This window comes from Lepisosteus oculatus, chromosome 13, assembly GCF_040954835.1.
Source record: "Lepisosteus oculatus isolate fLepOcu1 chromosome 13, fLepOcu1.hap2, whole genome shotgun sequence".
Lineage (NCBI taxonomy): Eukaryota > Metazoa > Chordata > Actinopteri > Semionotiformes > Lepisosteidae > Lepisosteus > Lepisosteus oculatus.
Genome location: NC_090708.1, coordinates 27,522,011 through 27,541,843, shown reverse-complemented (window position 1 = coordinate 27,541,843; position 19,833 = coordinate 27,522,011). Strand labels below are relative to the sequence as shown.

Here is a 19,833-nt window from a genome sequence, read left to right as displayed (position 1 = left end):
GTGGCCCGGAAGTTCTTACCCAGTTGGACAGGACCCCACGAGATTGTCGATAAGGTATCACCGGTAGCTTATCAAATTCGGATTGAAAAGGGAAGGCAATCTCTGGTCTACAAGTGGGTGCATCGCAACCACCTCCGGTTGTATCACCCATCTCAAATGGCGCCGGAGGACACAGAATAGGGTTAAAAGTCTAAACCCGATCAAAGAGGGGGGTGCCCCTTTGTAGCTGCAGGTAGTTAGGTACTGTAGTGTAGGTCCTGCTAGGAAAATATATTCAAAATTATAGTGGAACTGTACCATGTGCCTCATCTGTGTTCCAGAATGGGAATCCTAAAACTGCCACGGCTGGTTCTGACAGTACTGTGGATCGCCTCGACACAGCCCCTTGAAGTTTTGGAACCCGGTCCTCCTACCAGCATAGTCCTGCAGGACGCTCCCGGATTGTTGTTAACAAATTGCAGAACATATACTCAGCGAGTGTATGTAAGGCTGGACCCACATGATGTGTTTCGGAAGCACATCAACATGAACAGTAGGGTGTCCTATCATGGTAGGCAGTGGGCTGGGGATACTGTATGGCATGCCCAGCTAGATACTATACACATGCTCCGACAGCTGAGGAAGGCAACAGTCACCCAGGAGGAGATGACAGGCCTCAGCCGCCCCAAAAGGTTCTTGGGGGGTCTGATTGCTGCGGCCTCCGCCGTGGGTTCGCTATTTTCAGCGGGTCTGTTTGCTGCTAACACTGTCACCCTGACCACCCTGAGAAGGCAGGTGTCTGGGTTACGTAAGGAAATGCCAGAAATGTATGACAAGCTGTATCAACAGCAGCAGCGTCTGGAAAGCCTAGGGAAAACCTTACAGGGCACGATTTTAGCAGTAAACCTTCATGCAGCAGTGTTAAATAACACCCTCCACACCATGGGCAGGATTGTCGACGTGTTACAGTGGGACTACGCTTATGTGCAACAGGTCAGAATGCTGATGGAGGATCTGCTTAGGGAGCTTAGTGCCACGGTAACTAGCCTAGCCATGGGACAGATTCCAACCTACTTGGTTCCACTGTCCTTAGTAGAAGAAGTACTGAAGACAACCACTTCCCAGATGGTGCAGCCATTGCAAGTACATCTTGCATACAGTCTAGGCAGTGCCATTCCCATACATGTCAACCCCAAAGCCAAGGAAATAGGTTTCCTGTTGAACCTTCCCATCGTGAGTAGCAAGGATATCTATAGACTCAAGTCTATATCGAACGTTGGCTTCTGGAGGGGGGACATGCATGTGAAGTTGACCACCCCACCGCTCGTAGCTTACCAGGAGGATGATCCAAATTTGTACCTTGTTCCAAACCTGGAACTATGTATATCAACCAAGGATATCCACTAAGTATGCCCAAGTAAGCCATTCCTTAGGGACACAACTCAGAGGTTGTGTGGTATCAGAAAGGGGGCTGCCACTGAAAAGTGTAAAGCCACAGTGACGAGCAAACGTGAGGTTAACGAACCCCAGGTTGAGCAGGTGGGAAAGTAATGGCTGGTCAGCACACCACAGTTAACGGTTACAATAACAATGACAGGCATGATACAGCTACCGAAGTGCAGCTACCCAACCAAACAGTTTTTCTACAAGTTCCTGAGGGAGCTATAGTGCATCTCAACGATTTAGCACTATATCACCTGGAGTCAGAACTGTATGAAACGCAACTCGAGATTGTGGACGCTTTTAGAGGACACAGCGTTGACTTGGATAAGAGAATCCAAGAGACAGTAAGTCTTGAGGGTGTACACGTAGTCGAATTTGTTCTCAACGACACAAACTTAAAAACTACACTGGTAGGTCCCAAGCACAGTCGTTGTGGATCCTCTGGGGCGCTAGGAACAGTAAACGTGGTCATCTTGACACTGCTGCTGGGTAGCTGGATCATGGCTGGGGTAATGTGTTGGATGCTGTTCTCTTGTATCAAAGCCTTGCGGGGTAGTTTGAATGAGACAAAGGGAGCAATGGTGTATCACCGAAAATCAGGTAACCACTCCCAAACGTCTGCCTGCTGCAGAGCTATCCGATACTGATAGTGAACTGCCGGAAGTTTAAGGTCTAGGGCTAATGATGATGCCCGATGCCTCATTTCTGTGTACCTTATAACTGAGAGCAGGTATACGCAATGTTCTTCCCAACACTAGTTCCTGTACAAATTCTCGAGAGGTAATGTAAATATTGGGTGGTAGAATCCACCGTGGTACAACAAACATCACTTAACTCTGTTTTTGATTTGAAGGCAACAACGCCTCAGGACCTCGTGACCTTCAAAAAGGGGGGATATGTAGCGGCAATCCTTGTTAATAAGACAGAATTAAGCGTTGGTATGCTCCTAAAGTAGGCCCCATCTCACCCTCCATCTCTGTGGTGCAGCCACACAGAAAGAATTCATGCAGGCTGATTTAAGATGTTTTCTTTTGATAAAGAACAAGCTCCCAGACGGGGATGCAATTAGCTAAGCCTGGCTATCATGATCGATGGACATCCATTGGCGCCTATCAGTCTAGGGAGTGCCGAATGGACATCTGGACTGCATTCCTAAGTGTCAAGAGTAAGTGACTTATATCTCACCTTGACCAACCAATCAGGGACTGGCAGGGCGTGGTAATACCACGTGGGTCTCCAATGCCCGCCAAACTCTCAACCAATCAGCACACATCTGGGTCTTGATCAAAAAGGGAGCGCAAGTTCAGATCGGGGCTCTCCTTGGCCATTTTCGCGCATCCTCAGAGACAATCACGTGACAACTGCTGTTGTCTGCAAAAGGACTTGGACTTTGTTCTAAGCGCGAGGCCGAGGATCCCGTACGTACTCAGAATTCTACCAACGTGAATGCTCCGCTTGATCAACGGCAGCTTACAGTTGGACCCTCGACGACAACCTGAATAGCTTATTCAGAAGCAGGGCTGGACCGGGAACGAACCAGCTTCTTCCCAGGCAAAAGAGTGACTTGTGAGGACTTGCGGTCACACTCTGTGCATAGAGACTTTCTACTAGCCAGCCGGACTACTGGTAGATCCCCTCGGAGCAACGACTGCCCTGCGCGCCGCAGTTAGATTCCTCCTCCCGTCCTACTCCGAGCTGCACCTCGACTGGTTGGCCGGTAGCCAGAGGACGCCGACACAATGCCCATTGGGCAACCACTGGAACAGAGGCTGCAACAGAGCCTGTCAGCTGGTTTGGTGTTCGTGCCGGGAAATTCCAAATCCCAAAACAGTGGATAAGTAAACCCCATGTTCTACTTTGCGTCTCGAGAATTCAATTGTACCTCAACACAAGTTGTTATCAATTTAATTCATGAGTAATGTATTTACTTCCGAGTTTAGAGTAACAGTGGGTAATAACACTGATTAGCGATTTGGTAACCGAATGATATATATTGACATATATTCTCTGTTGTGTATCTCTTTGTGTTTGCATCTCTTCGAGATTATATACCTTTTATATTGATAACCCTCACAGTAAGGTCTGCTGCTCGTATCCAGGCAGACTAGTATATGTTTGGTGCACAGTTTATATTAATAAATTTATCTTGTGTCTTGAATCCGTGTGTGTGCGTTGTTAGTTGTTCTGACGATTGATTTTCTAAAAGCCCCAACGAACAACCTCGTGATTACTGCTACAATTAATAATTGTCTCAGTAAACTCATCAAACCACTACACTACAAATTACACCGAATCCAAAATCAGCAACATGCTAACACCATCTGGAATTAAATTGCTTAAAATGAAGTAAAAAGGATAGCATAATGTAAAATCTACAGTATAAGTGTTAATTAATGCAGTAATAAACGTAGTGGTTTAGGAAAAAGGCAAATCATTATGATCATTTTCTGTTTAAATACATAACTTGTGGTAATTTGTCAGATAAGGAATTATTAATATAATCAAAATGACATGTTTCTTATACAACATTTTATAATGCCACAGCCATTGCTTATTGTTTAATACACTTACATCAAAGTAGAGGTTTCTATTAGTACAATGAGCATTTGTGGAAAAAGACAGTGGTCCCAAGGACCTTAATCGTTTGGGAGGAGCAGCACTCCCCTGAGACTCTGTTTAAAGTGAATGAATTAATGAAATTAGGAAGTCACTTTAATTCAGATAAATGGAGTTATCCTCACAGTGCATGGTCAAGAAATCACCAATTCGTGCTCTATAACAAAATAATACAAGAGGACAAGTGTCAGGGATGAGTATTAATACTCTGTTTCTATCACAAGACATGCAACAAATGTACTGTACATGAGCTCATTTTGTATGTTTTTGAAAGATAGTAGAATGTCCTACTTCACAATGCTTCTAGTCTGAGCAAGCATTACTGAGTGTGGGAAGTTTCATTATTAAAGCTGTTGGGAAGTCTTTTTTAGTGAATCAAAAAACAAAAGGGTGTGATTAGATAATTGATCTGACACGAATCATTTTTAAAACAAAGTCTTGTGAGTACATGCACAGGTGTATTTATGAATTTGTTTAATCTCCAATTATGACATACTCTATTGTAATGATTTAGTTTGAGAGATGGCTCATTCTGGATTAAACAAAACAAAATATCGGTCTGATCAGAAAGATTGGGGTTGTTTTGTCCTTTCACTTTACAAATTTAAAAAAAGATAAATAGATGAGATGGGTAGAAAAGCTCATGTTTTATGCTCTTAAATGTACATATATATATTTGCAAATAAAAAAATATTATTATAGGTTATACTTGTCTAAAAGAATTGGTAGCACTTTACAATAAGGTTGCGATATACAGTAAAGGGTTTATGAATGCTCTATTAATAATGAACTGACAAGGATTCATAGTTTATTGAAAATTAAAAAAAGTGTTAATTAAGGATTAACAAAGATGTTCTTAGGCCTTTATTAAATGTGATTTTTGTGATTTGTAAATGTTTTCTTAAAATGGATCTAACACAAACTCATACTTTATAGAGCGTGAAAAATAGATCAACAGATGTCAATTGTTTTGCTAAACATGAATGATCTGCTCTGTGTAAGAGAAATACACGCTGTGGTGCTTTATAGAACTCCCTGAAGAGATCCACAGTTTACTTATCTACAAGTTCACAATTGAAGGTATACTACATATTTATGGGAAATATAGATGTGTCAAAGAGAGTGTGTATTCAGTTCCAGGCTGTTGACTCCTTTCATTGAGGACAGTGGTAGAATTGCAGTATGTTCTTTTATGAATGTGCTGTTACAGCATTCTCACATTTATAACCATCAACCACATTCAGACTAAGCCTTATGAACAACCTTCCTATTTACTAACCCCACATGTAGTGGATATATATTATTAACAGGCATTTGTATTTATACATTCTTTGCAGCACCTCATGAAAGGCGTGAACCTATTAATGCTTATTATGGCAAAATCATGTTGCAGTAAACTATTAATAGACATTAATAAAGTCCTTGTTCCCAGTGTGTTCAACTTTTTACAGTACCCCATGTAAAGTATGAACCTATCTATCCTTATTTGTGCTAAATCATGTTGCAATAAGCTATTAATAGACATTAATAAAGCTCTTGTTCACAGCACGTTCATCTTTTTGCAGTACCCCATGTAAAGAGTGAACCCATTCATGCTTATTAATGCAAAATCATGTTGCAGTAAACTATTAATAGACATTCATAAAGCCTTTGTAAACCTCACTTTAAATGTGCCAATAAAACAGATCACATTTTCAAAACATGATTTTTTTAATTATAATAATTGTAACCACTGTATTAGTTACAAAAATATTTTGCAAATGCAAAAACAGAAATCTTGGACTCATGACTGGTTCTCAGAGGTAACACTGTTACTGCAAACAATAATTTTTCCTTCGTTCCATAACTTTCACTCATAATCAAAATTATCCTGAAATCACTTATCTTTAAATAATTTTGACTGTTTTAATTGAAGACGGTGTTACAGGCATTGACACTTAAAACACATGCTCATCCTAATTAAATAATCAGCTTTCTTGAATTAAACAGCTGTAAGGAATGATTCTCAGGGTCTAGTTTGTCACTTTAACAACAATTGCCATTACAAGTCCCAAATAGCAATCTGGCTATATCTCTAGCAATGTTTTAACTTCACATATGTCTAAAAATGGTTTAACTTTCTGCCTGCTGAGCCGGGAGTCGCCTTAGGTGTATTTTCCATCCTCCTTTCTGGCAAACTGATGCTTCAGGGTTTTGATCTCAGTTTTTTCTTCTGCCGTGCCTCCATTTTCAAAGAAATGTTCTTGAATCTTGACATTTACCCAGTCAATGAGCGCTGTAATTATTCCCCTGATGCACGTGAATAACGGTTCCATTTGTCAATTACTAAAAAAGTTATTAAGACTACATATGTGAAAATTAGAACCTTTTTCACAATTATTATCTATATATCTTATATTAATGAACATTGCAGGTGTCCTTCAATTGTAACATGGATGGAGAACGATATACATCTAGTTTTTGTATTGATATGTATAAGAAATTGCCAAGTAAACAAAAACAATAACACTTCCCAATGTTATTAAATTTGTTTTAGATGCTTTTTTGTGTTTTTAAAATGGTGGTGTTTTATTTATGGTTTATTTATGTTTTTTTTCTTTTAGGCAATATGACAAGTTGCAAATGAAATTTTCCAACACAATAGATAGATAGATACTTTATTGATCCCGTGAGGGAAATAGGCATTTGAAGGACAGGAGGATGAAAACTGATGTACAGTGTATGCCTGGTAAGTGCAGTAGTACCCTTACTCTTTGTCGTGTTTTCACTGTTATATTAATTGAATAACATTGAAAAATAATGGATTGCTTTATATATTTCAATTTTATGTTCTGTAGGGTTAAGGTGTTTATTTATCTTCCCTATTTGCTGTCAAGGGTTTGTCAACATTCACAGAACTGCGGAAGAACCCATGTGAAATCAGAGACATGGATCTTTGTTCATGACCTCAAAACTTTCACTGTTTCAGTGGATTAAATTTTTACACAAGTAAATTTCACAGAAACTGATTAAATGATCACAGCAAATGGTGTCACAGATTTTGTAAGCTGTCTTTTATCCAGTAACATTTAATTATTTTGCCATCCTTTTAAAAGTCACATACATTGAGAGGAAGAACAATCAGTGTTAAATATTTTGCAATTAAATCTGAAACCAGTTCCATTAAACTAAAGAGAAAATGGCTTAAATCAACAAATATTTTGTTTTCCTTCACTCACTCTTGAATTAGGTTTGCCCAAGGATTGCTTCTTTGACAAATAGACATGATTCAGGATGGCATAGCCACGAACAGCAGCCCCTTGTCACAAATGGCCAAGAAGGTCCGGGGTTTCTGTGTGAAAGCTATCCTGATGTGCCGCAGAGGTACATGGGTGGCAGAAGGCAGTTTGTAGTAATTGATAAGAGCAATTTCAGACACAAAAGAAAGGTACATTCTGTATGTGATATTTATGGCATTCCGTAATTATTTTCTTTTCTTTTAGCTTTCTCTTTGCATTCTGATGATAGAAGAATATACAGTATTTGCAGATCATTGGAACACTATTTAGACAAAACTATAAAGTTCTTAAATGTCAAACAATAATACAACATATTTTGTAAGAGTAGATTTTGCAATAATTCAAAAACACACCTTACAGATTGGTCCATTTCACATAAAAGAATCACTACAATGATTCTTTAACTAAATGAAAAAATGAAAATTTTTGACAGTATCGAAAAAAATGAGTTTTTGGAATGCTGGGGGTGAAGACTGAAAAAAGAAGCCAGTCCTGCGTCTAGTGGAGAAAAGGTCACGAAGACATCTGATACACCTCATTATTCATCATGTTCAACCACAAACTAGCATAATCACAGATAAGTGGTGAATATACAGGTCAGTACTAGACAGTCTTGGTTACAACCATTTTACCATCAATCACAGAAGAACCTTTGTGAATCTTTGCACAGGTGCTCACACACAACATATTGAGAGAGCATGGTGTGTGTACAGGAAACATGTGTGGAAACTGAGAGGAAATAGTACAGAGATGCTGTTATAGGAGCACTTGGATTTGATAGAGTGGACACATTGGCTTGTAAATAAACATTGAAATGGACCCCTGGATAGATTATTTAATGATTTGAGGATACAATACCATAGTCTTTAACCATCCCTACAAATATGTTGCTCTTTATGCCAAACATTAAGCGATGATATGTATATACTTTATAAAACGCGAAGAAGGCTCCACAGCCAAAGTGTTGTTTCTTTCCTCTACTTTTCAACATGTATTAAACCTTTTCCTGTTCCTACTTGATTTTATGTATTTACTATTTTTTATTTAAATTAGTCATAACTTTGTTGCCATGCCTCAAACTCAAAATAAATTTAATTTTGAACTGTTCTAATGAAATTGTTTAATTCTCATAAAGATACTTTGTCCAAGATTTCTGTTTTTGCATTTGCAAAATATTTGTATAACTAATACAGTGATTACAATTATTGTCATTAAATAATTGAAAGAAACTTGTTTTGGATATGTGGTCAGTATTATTGGCACATTTAATGTGTGGTTTACAAAGGCTTTATTAATGTCTTAATATTTCACTGCAACATGATTTTGCATTAATAAGCATGGATAGGTTCGCACTTTACATGGGGTACTGCAAAAAAGATGAACACACTGGGAACAAGAGCTTTATTAATATATATTGATAGTTTACTGCAACATGATATTACATTCATAAGAATGCTAATAGTTTACTGCAACATGATATTACATTCATAAGAATGCATAGGTTCAGACTTTACATGAGGTGCTGCAAAGAATGTATAAAGGCTTATAAAGCCTTTCCAAATTCCTGTGAATAATATATATCAACCCAATGTGAGGTTAGATAGATAGATACTTTATTGATCCCGTGAGGGAAATTGCAGTGCAACAGCAGCTTAACACACACAACACAGCCACAGTGTAACAAATTATATACTAATAGTACAATACATACAATACAATACAAGAGTTACTCACAGTCCGGACACACAAGAGGAAACTAGAACAGAACAGTACACAGAAAATCGTATCACACGTATGAATATAAATATAGATGTAACCATAGATATAAATATAAATATAAATGTATTGCACAGGTCCCTGGCATATATTGCACAAAAGTGGTTGTAAACGGGAAAAAGAAAAAGAAAAAGAAAGAGAACAGATGTAGCAGTAGATGTGTATATGCGTTTAGTCCAGAAACAGGTCACTGTCGCTGTTGCCTCTGCCAAGACGCAAGGTGGATGCGTTGTACAGTCTTATGGCAGACGGCAAGAATGACCTCCTGTAGCGCTCCCTGTCGCACCGTGGATGAATCAGTCTATTGCTGAACGTGCTCTTCATTCCTGCAAGCCTGTCATAGAGGGGATGGGAGAAGTTGTCCATGATGGCCTCTAGTTTGGACATCATTCTCCTCTCAGCCACTACCTCCAAGGGGTCCAGGTCAGACCCAATGACAGAGCTCGCTCTCCTGATGAGCTTGTTCAGCCTTTTGGAATCTACTGCTCTAATCCCAGAGCCCCAGCACACCACTGCGTAGAAAATGGCACTCGCTACCACCGACTGATAAAACATGTGTAGCATCTTACTACATACATTGAAGGACCTGAGCCTCCTCAAGAAGTAAAGTCGGCTCTGTCCGTTCTTATAGATGGCCTCGATGTTCTTAGACCATTTCAGTCTATCGTCGATGTGCACTCCCAGGTACTTGTACGAGTCCACCATCTCCACGCCACTCCCATGGATGTAGACAGGAGTAGGTTTGACCTTTTTCCTCCTGAAATCTACCACCAGTTCCTTTGTCTTTGTAACATTCAATTCCAAGTGGTTCACCCCACACCACTCCACAAAGCTGCTGACCAGTCCTCTGTACTCCTCCTCCTGCTCACCCTTGATACATCCCACAATTGCAGAGTCATCTGAGAACTTTTGCAGGTGGCATGACTTTGAGTTGTACTTAAAGTCCGAAGTATAGAGGGTGAAGAGGAATGGAGAAAGAACTGTCCCTTGAGGTGCCCCTGTGTTACTCACTACCAGTTCAGACACACAGTTCTGAAGTCTCACAGACTGTGGTCTGCCCGTCAGGTAGTCAGTGATCCAAGAGGTCATGGAGGCATCGACTTGCATCTCCTCCAGCTTCCTCCTTAGAAGTAAGGGCTGAAGTAAATAGAAGTAAATAGGAGGGTTGTCCATATGGTTTACTGAATGTGGTCGATGGTTATAAGTAACAGAATACTGTACCAGCACATCCATAAAATTCCTAATACAAGAAATTGTATATGACCAATAAAGTGATCTTATCTTATCTAAAAGAACAAACTGCAATTCTCCCACTGTCCTGGATGAAAGGAGTCAACAGCCTGGACCTGCATACACACTTTCAATTGGGATCTTGTAGATGAGTAAGCTGTGGATCTCTTCAAAGGGTGTTCTGTAAAGTACTTTGGGGTGCCAGAGACAGCTTGCATTGCTCTTCAACAGAGCAGAAATTTAATGTTTAACAAAACAAAAACTGACATCTGTTAATGTGTTGTTCACTCTCTATAATGTATGAGTTTGTGTTAGATCCATTTAAAGAAAACATTTACACAAGGCTTAAAAATCACAGTTAATAAAGGCCAAAGAACACGGTTGTTAATCCTTAATTAACACTTTTTTTTCAATAAACTATGAATCCTTGTCACTTCATCATTAATAAAGCATTTTAAATAAACACATGTATTAATAAACTTCATTATAATAACCTCAAATTAAACATGATGTCAATAGAAGCAAGAGTATGTGTTTTAAAACAAGTACTGTATATCCCCAGAGACTATCCTGGCAAGCAACAGCCACAAGGCAGCATACACCCTGGATGAGATGCCAGTCCATCGCAGGACTCACACTGACACAAACGCACACACATTCACACTAGAGCCAATTTTTCCAAGAAGCTAAAATAACTTACCAGTATGTCTTTTGACTGTGAGAGGAAATTGGAGCACCTGGAGAAAACCCACATGAACACAGTGTGAACATACTGTAGGTAAATTGTGGATTAATGATTGGCAAGGAGCAGTACAGACACAGACAATATAAGATCACATGAAAAGCACAGGAGAAAGATAAGAGAATTACCAAGCAGGCAACAAGGAAATAAAAGAGGAGTTGGGATTTGAATCTTGTGCCAGGTAAGAACCCCTACTTCATGTGCATTCAAATCAGACCTGACTGGAGCGAAGTATTTGAACCTTGTAAGAGAGAGCGTGCTATTCTGTGTTTTTAGGGAACTTGGGTTTCCTGGGTAAAAGATACAGTACCTCAGTTAGAAACATCTTTGCTGCTTAGGGTGCATTTTATGGATTCTCAACATGTTGCTGTTTCAGGAGTTCTTGTTATTTGTGGCTTAATACACACTATAACTCAACAAGTCCCATTTGGAATCCATGTATTTTCACGTTGTCTTAATGATAACATCTTTAATTATTCAGACATTATTAATTTGATTAAATGTACAATTTAATAGTTTATATGTGGTAAAAATTAAATTTGTAATATACATAAAACAGTTACTGTGGGGTATTTTATTCACAGATATAGTAACTGGCTGGCCTTTTCAATTATACAAGAAGAGTAAAACTATTTTATTTATAAATTCTTAGGGAGTCCACACAAAAGAGTGAGATTCTTCTTTTGAACTATTAGCAATTGAATTATTACCATGTGTCTTATAGACTTACAACATTTACAACATTTTTGGTATTGTGCTAGAAAGGAGCCTGTATTCCAAAGTATCTGTGAATTGCTGCCTTGATTTTTTCATTTCTTAAGCTGTAAATGATGGGGTTGACCAATGGAGTGAGGAAATAATACACTGAACCAATGAAGATGCGTGCATCAGGACGAATACTCCCCACTCTCATTTCAATATACACTACAGCACCAGATACATAATACAGAAAGACGACAGTCATATGTGAAGAGCACATTGAGAAGGCCTTCTTACGGCTTTCCACAGTTTTCATTTTTATCACTGACCACACAATTCTGTAGTAGGACCACATGACAAACAGGAAAGGAATGTAAATTACAACCATAGCAAGAAACAGAGCAAAGTTCACTTGTGCTGAGACATCACCACAGGCTAATGACATTACAGTTGGGTAGTGACAGACAATGTGCAGGATAAGGTTTGATCCACAGTATGACAAGGTGCTTGCCAGTACTACAGATGTTAAGGGCACAAGGAAGCCCAGCACCCAGACTGAGGATATCATTGTAATGCAGACCTTGGTATTAATGATGATGTTGTAATGCAGAGGTTTAACTACAGCAACATATCGGTCATAAGCCATGACTGCAATGAGGAATACTTCAACAACTGTAAATGAAATAAAAAGATACATCTGCACAAAACAATTTGAGAAGGATATGGTCCTGTCATGACCAGAAAGCACTACTAATAACTTGGGTATGACAGTAATGGTCAGTAGAACATCTGAGACAGCCAAGTTCCAGAGGAAGAAGTACATGGGAGTGTGGACCCGGTGGTCCAGGGCAAATAACACCACAATGAGCAGATTATCCAGGAATGTGGCCAGGAAGAGGATGAGGAAAACGATGAAGAGGGCAGTGTAGTGCTCCTGCAGACCTGGCACTCCCACAATGATGAACTCAGAGTGTAGGGTGACATTGATTCCTCCCATTGGTCGTGGTCTCAGCAGCTCTGGCTGGGAAAAGGTTGCCAAAGAACAACAGGGCTATTACTGGTTTGAAGATAGAGTCATTTAGAAATTTTAAAGAATATTTTTTTTCCATTCCTTACTTATAATTTCTGCATAGGAAAGATTATTATTTGAAGAATTTGACATGCAATGGTCATAGAAATATATTGTTCAGAAAATGTTTTTTTTTTTTGCATTATGAGATTGAAAAGGGAAAAAGTATTTAAAGGCTGTTTTCTGATTTTACTTGATTGTTAGATGTGTTCTTGTGAGATACTGAGATGTGGTTTCACCTTTCTACATATATATCAAATATAAATTTACAAGGCCTGACAATGATTTTCACTCTATTCCAATGTCTCATTTTGAATAAATACACATTGTGAACTCATGTGAATGCATAAACTAAACACTTGTATTGTAAAAGAACTTTAATATCAACAAAAACTAAACTATGTATACAGCCCTTTGTCATAGCAATTTTAAATATCACCATTAAAGGTGGCTTCTTAAAGTGCTTTACAGAATGACAACAACAATAAAAATTACACAAGATGTGCACAATGAGAATACACAATGAAAGGAGATAGTAGATGGGGGTATTAAATGCAGTAGGAGCAGAAGTGTAAAGAACAATCTAAGTAAAGGCTCTTCTAAAGAAGGTTTTGAGTCTTGATTTGAAGGAGTTTAGAGAAGGTAACTATCTGATATCCTTGGGGATAGAGTTCCAGAGCTTTGGGGTATAACAGGAGAAGGCCCATAGAGTGTGGACACGCTTGGGGGACAGATAGCAGACCAGAATTAGAAGAGCGAATGTAGCGAGGTAGAGAGTAAGATGATCGTAGCTCAGACTGGTACTGGTACAAGAAGAGCCTTGTAGGTAACATGAGGGTTTTGAAGTCAACACAGAACTTGATAGGAAGCCAGTGTAAGGATTCCAGCATAGGAGATATGTGATTACTTGCACTAGACCTGGTCAGTTTTGGACACACTGGAGTTTGTTGAATGTTGGGTTTAGAAACCCCAGCGGGTAATGTGTTACAGTAGTCAATTTGAGAGAAGGCAAATGTGTTCATCAGCTTTTTAGCCACAGTTAGTGATAACATAGGATGTAGTCTGGTGATATTTCAGAGGTGAATGATGTTTTTATAATATGTTTCACATGTGGTTTGAATGTCAAGACTGAATCAAATATCACTGCAAGTTTTTCAATGTAGACTGAAGTACAGTACCATCCACAGATAGGGTCACAGCATTGGCTTTACAAAGTTGATGGGGTGTGCCAATAAGCATGATTTCAGTCTTGTTGAAGGAACATTTTGAGTCATTTACGTTTTTATGTCAAAGATGTAATTAGATAGAATAGAGACAGCTACATCAGTGTCAGGTTTGGTATGGATGTAGATTTGAGTATAGACAGCATAGAAGTGATAGTTGAGGCCATATGATCTTAAAAGCTGACCAAGTAGAAACCTGTAAATACTGAAAACTAGGGGGTGCAGTATCGATCTGAGAGGTAAAGACTTCATCCATTTGAGAGCAGAGTCAGAAACTCCAAACACAGTCTCAAGATGAGAAAGTAAGATATCACGGTTAACAGTGTCGAAAGCAGCACTGAGGTCAAGAAGAATGAGGACAGAAAGAGAACCACAATTGTAAGTGACTTTGACCAAGTCAGTTTCTGTGCTGTGAAGTTGTCGGAAGCCAGATTAGAGGGTTTCAAAAAAGATATTTGCAATTTAACTGAACTGTTACCATGCATTCTAGACTTTTTGCAGATGGGGTGAAAATTGTTTAGATTGTCCAGAGCCATGTTTGGTTTTTGTGGTATGGGGGTAATGGCAGCAGTTGTGAGGACTAATGGAACAACACCTGTGCTCAAGGATTCATATATTATATAGAGGACACCAGGGCAGAGAGAACTGACACAGGACTGAAATAAAGTTGTGGGAATGGGATCTAATAGTTAGGTGGTGGATTTCATATGCAAAACCAGTTTACTGATGGATGTAGAGTCAGGAAGAGAGAAGTTGAAGAGAAGGGAACCAGTAAAGTTAGGCAATAGGGAGGAGGTGTGGAAGTGATATGCCCTGTGGAGAGAATGTAATGCTGGATGTTGCTGATCTTGAAGCTAAAGAAATCTAAAAATGTGTTGCAAAGTTGAGATAAGGCAGGCAGCCTGTTGATGGTGGAGAAAAGCTGTCTAGGGTTGTTATAGTTATTTTCAATGATGTGAGAGAAGTAGATGGATCTAGCAGACTCTATCATATCCTCAATCTTTCCAAGCTTGATAATGTACGTTTAGGCCAGAAAGACACCAGCTACATTCAAGTTTCTGGGAGACTACCTTCATTGATTGCATATTGTTGATGTACCAGGGGCAGCGCAAGAAAAAGTGAAAACACAATGAGAAAATAAAGATGAAATCAACAGCATCTGCAATTACAAACAATGTAGTTTAAATATTTTAGATGTCCTAGGAGAAGCAGAAAAATTAGTTACAGACTGGCAAAGCTTGGAATATATATATATATATTTCAGTGAGTGGTATGTTTAAAAATACATATACTTTAAAAGTATATTTAGAAGAGAGCAGATAGATATTGTCAGAATAATGCATAATATACATATACTGTACATAGAAGATAAAATTGTAAGAAGATATATACATAGCATGAAGATAGATTTTTCTGTATTGTTTACATACCTGGAGCCTATTCTGTGTGCTCTTCCAGCACAGAACACACCTACTGGACAAGAAACTATTCCTTTCAGCTCAGCAGCTTTTATGCAGAGCAGCTTTTATTCACTGTGACTCTAGAGGCTGATGTGTGCAGAGCTATAACTGTAGCTCTTATTATTAAGAACTAGATGGATCTTGTCTAAAAGGCAAATGGAAAAAAAACAGAAAAATGTTAACAACTATTTTTTTAATGATACACAAGTTCCTTAAGAATGCAATTCAATTCATGTTATATTAATGAGCTGGGGGAAAGAAATTACAAATGGAATTACTTTGGGAAAACATAGTTGCATGTTTGCTTAAACTGTACAGGTTTGAAGGAAGCAGATGATCTTGGATGGATGAGCTTTCTGCATAGCAATAAAAAGGAGTTTGTCCCATAGTGTCACTAAGTCAGCCAAACTGACAAAACAGACTGAGAGATGAATAGTACTGGAGCTAAGTTTTCAATCAAAGTTCACATTAGGATCTGAATTCCTCTACAAATGGCACAAAAATATGAATGGTGAATTCTAATGATATCCATACATATAAATGTTATTGTTTTGAAAAGTCAGAGAAGAAGGATCCACATTTTCACCCCATATCTCATTGAATAAAGTCTCAATAAATGAAGGCGAGAGACTAACCTGATACTAGGCCTAATATCCTATATTGGGATTTATACAAAGCAGGAGCAGAAAATTGTTTTAAACCAGTGTTAACAAAAATGGGAAGAGATTTACACAAAAATATATGGGGCTGTGATCTCTGCCAAGAGTGCTTTTGTTTTTCTAATTCCAAGAATTAGCTGAATAATGAGACTCATGTAGACTGTTTTTTTTAAGTGAGTACACATTTCAAACCTATGTATTTATTACATGTTAGCAAACATTCAGATAAACAGAATTCTGTCTGTTTTATCCTGTGTTCACTTTTTGTTTCTCTGGATTAATAAGAGCTACAGCTACAGCTCTGCATTCAGTGACCTCTGGGTTCACTGTCAAGAGCTGTCCATAAAAGCAGCTGATATGAAGTTTCTTTATATGAAGGGTTTCTTGATCAGCGGTATGTCCTGTGCTTGAGAAGTATAGTGAAACAACTTAGGCTCCAGTTATCTAAAGAGATTCATAATTAAGACTCAGTTCACATTCATTAGATATCCCAGTAATGATAAGTGGAGTGCCTTTTCTTTTTAATTTTTACTGAGTTGTGCATGATTATACTGTATATCTATTGTTTCTGTTTATACACAATCAATGAATATTAAAATATTATTTTCTTGAAATCATAAAAGCATACACAATTCTCTTACTCTCTACATGTATAGACATATACTGCCTTATAAAACTAAAGCATTTTTTAATGATCTTTTTCAGATTTTTCTATGTTTCCATTTTTGATGCAGAAACAGAATTCTGCAATAAGTATATTGTGTAAATTGAAGCTTTTTTTGATCAAGTTATGAAGTATGTGAATTAATGTGAATTAAAGATTACAAAGAGACAAGCTTTGCTTCTTCTCACACAAACTAAGCTGTATTAATCACTGTCAAAGTCATCTGAATCTGTAAGTAAATTGCTGATGCTCAAATATCATAACTTTGCGTTATCTAAGATGCCTAGGACTTTTGCACAGTATGGTGTGCATACTTACAGCTTTGGGTAGAAAAATCATAATTTATAATTTCTTTATTTTGACGTTTATATATTGTGATAGCCTACATCACATTTGTTGTCACCTTGTTTTGTTTGAATAGTTCTGAAAACATATAACTCACTTTATTACACACGTTTTGAATGAAAAAAAAAAGATTTTAGGCTAACATTAAAAAGCTCTTAAATTAATTAATTAATTAATATTAATTAAAGCTCATGCTTTTTTTTTCTGGTGTTCCAGTGCTCCAGGCTTAGCAACAAAAGAACCTGTCAGAGAACCTCCACCAGAGTGGAGAGGAACAGAGGAACAATGGAAGCACACAGTACACCAGAATCAGCTGAGTATAGATCACATCACACTGTGGGGAATAAACAGGTAGTATATCAAATAGTGAACCAGGGACAGTAATGTAAGCAGAAGGATTTTGAAATCAATTTTACACCTGGCAGAAAGCCACTTCAAGGACTCCTGAAGAGCTTTGTGACAGCATGTTTGATAATATGTCAGACAGGACTCTCTCTGTTTAATTCTGAACTCAATGCTAACACAGTACTAACATGTGAAGTGTATGTCAGGGGTGTAAGTGATGAAAAAGTTAAATCAGGCGAAGAATAGGGACCACTGGGCTTGTCGGGAATTGAGTCGCCGTGCCGACTGGAGGTAGGCCAGGTTCTGTTGATCGGTGATGTACGGGTTTTGTGCATTTACTGGGACAATTATTAATTGTAGCAGTAAGTCACAAAATGATTATTTGATGGCTATTAGAAAACCGACCTTGCGGAAGAACTCAGGAACGCAACACACACACGGATACTTATACACAACAATACATTTATTAATACATAAAATGTGCATATAAACATAACAGATCTTAAGAGTGAGAGTTAGCAGAATACAAAAGGTATATATTCAATCATGAGTTACAAACCAAGAGGGACATACATTCAGTATACCATTCATTTATACCGTTTCGTAAATGAACTTTGGTTACAACTCCTACACTAAATATTCAAAGGCAAGTACATCACTCGTAGGAATTAAATTGATATCAACTGGGGTTGAGGTAACAATTGAATTCTCGAGCTGTAATCCAAAATGTTGACTACTTATCCAATTTGTGTGGATTCAGATCTCCCGCGGACACAAGGGAACAGCGGCAGGATGTTGCTGCGTCCAATCGACGTCCTCTGGCCCAGTGCCAGGCAGTCCTGGTGAGGCTGGAGGTGTGGGAGAAGGAGGAAGAGATGTCTGCTGCGGCGCGATGGCAGTGACTCTCTGAAGACCGGCTAGTTAGTGCTTGTTTAACTAGCTGAGATTGTGCACATGGGAAGTTACTGTAGTCTATGCAAGTCATACTCTTTAGACAGGAAGAAGACCGGTTCATTCCTGATGTAGCTCTAGTCCTGAATCCTTTCAGCTTTCAGCTGTCCACAGTTCTGACTGTAGTTCACTCATTGATCAGGCGAGCATTCACGGTGGGGTACTGGCGGTTCACGAGGCTTGCTGCTGGGCTAACCTCATGTGGATCCTTTGGTTACGCGCAGGTGACCTCCATTCTCGACAAAGTAAAAGCCCTGGCACTCGGACACACTGGCCGTTATGTACTGGACCACCTGCAGTTCGCCTACCGGTCACACTTGGGAGTGGAGGATGCAGTCATCTATCTGCTACACAGAGCTAACTCTCACCTGGAGAAGATGGGGAGCATTGTGAGAGTTATGTTCTTTGACTTCTCCAGTGTCTTTAACACCATCCATCCACCTTTACTGAGAGATAAGCTAAGGGCGGCGCAGGTGGACACTGCCCTGGTTTCCTGGATTATAGACTATCTGACCTGCAGGCCACAGTATGTATGGCTACAGAGCTGTGTGTCTGAACAGGTTGTTAGCAGTACTGGGGCTCCACAGGGCACTGTCCTTGCTCCATTCCTGTTCACCTTTTACACCTCTGACTTCAGGTACAACTCTGAGACATGTCATCTGAAGAAGTTTTTGGATGACTGCAATTGTGGGGTGTATTAGAGAGGGGAGGGAAGAGGAATATAGGAGCTTGATTACCAACTTTGTGGAGTGGTGTCATCTTAACCATCTCCAGCTTAACACCAGCAAGACCAAAGAAATGATCTTGGACTTCCTGCTGAAACCTGTTTCCATCCAGGGTGAGGACATAGAAGGGGTACAGTCCTACAAGTACTTAGGGGTACACCTGGATGATAAGCTGGAGTGGTCTGGTAACACTGTCTGGTAACACTTTCTGTACAAGAAAGGTCATAGCCGACTCTATTTCCTTAGGAGGCTCAGGTCCTTTGGTGTGTGTGGAACACTTCTACACACTTTTTATGAATCAGTGGTGGCGACAGCCATCTTCTACGCTGTTGTGTGCTGGGGCAGCAGCATCATGACAAAAGATGCAAATAGGCTCAATAAACTTATCAAAAAGGCTGTCTCTGTGTTGGGGATGAGCCTTGACCCCCTGGAGGTGGTGGCTGAGAGGAGAATGCTGACCAAGCTCACAGCCATCATGAACAACGCCTCTCATCCGCTTCATGGGACTGTTACTGGGCAGCGGAGTTTTTAGCAACAGACTGCTCCAGCTACGGTGTTCAAGGGAATGTTTCTGCAGGTCTTTCCTCCCGGTGGCTGTCAGGGTGTATAACGCTGCCCTAGGCTAGGAC

At 39.2% G+C, this 19,833-nt stretch overlaps 1 protein-coding gene across 1 annotated transcript; it reads right to left on the bottom strand.

Moving 5' to 3' along the window:
• Positions 1-11,821: 11,821 nt before the first annotated feature.
• Positions 11,822-12,760, bottom strand: LOC138242262 (olfactory receptor 2AT4-like). Its single transcript, XM_069197751.1, has one exon. The coding sequence runs from the start codon at positions 12,758-12,760 to the stop codon at positions 11,822-11,824; it is 939 nt and encodes a 312-aa protein (XP_069053852.1).
• Between the last annotated feature and the right edge of the window lie 7,073 nt (positions 12,761-19,833).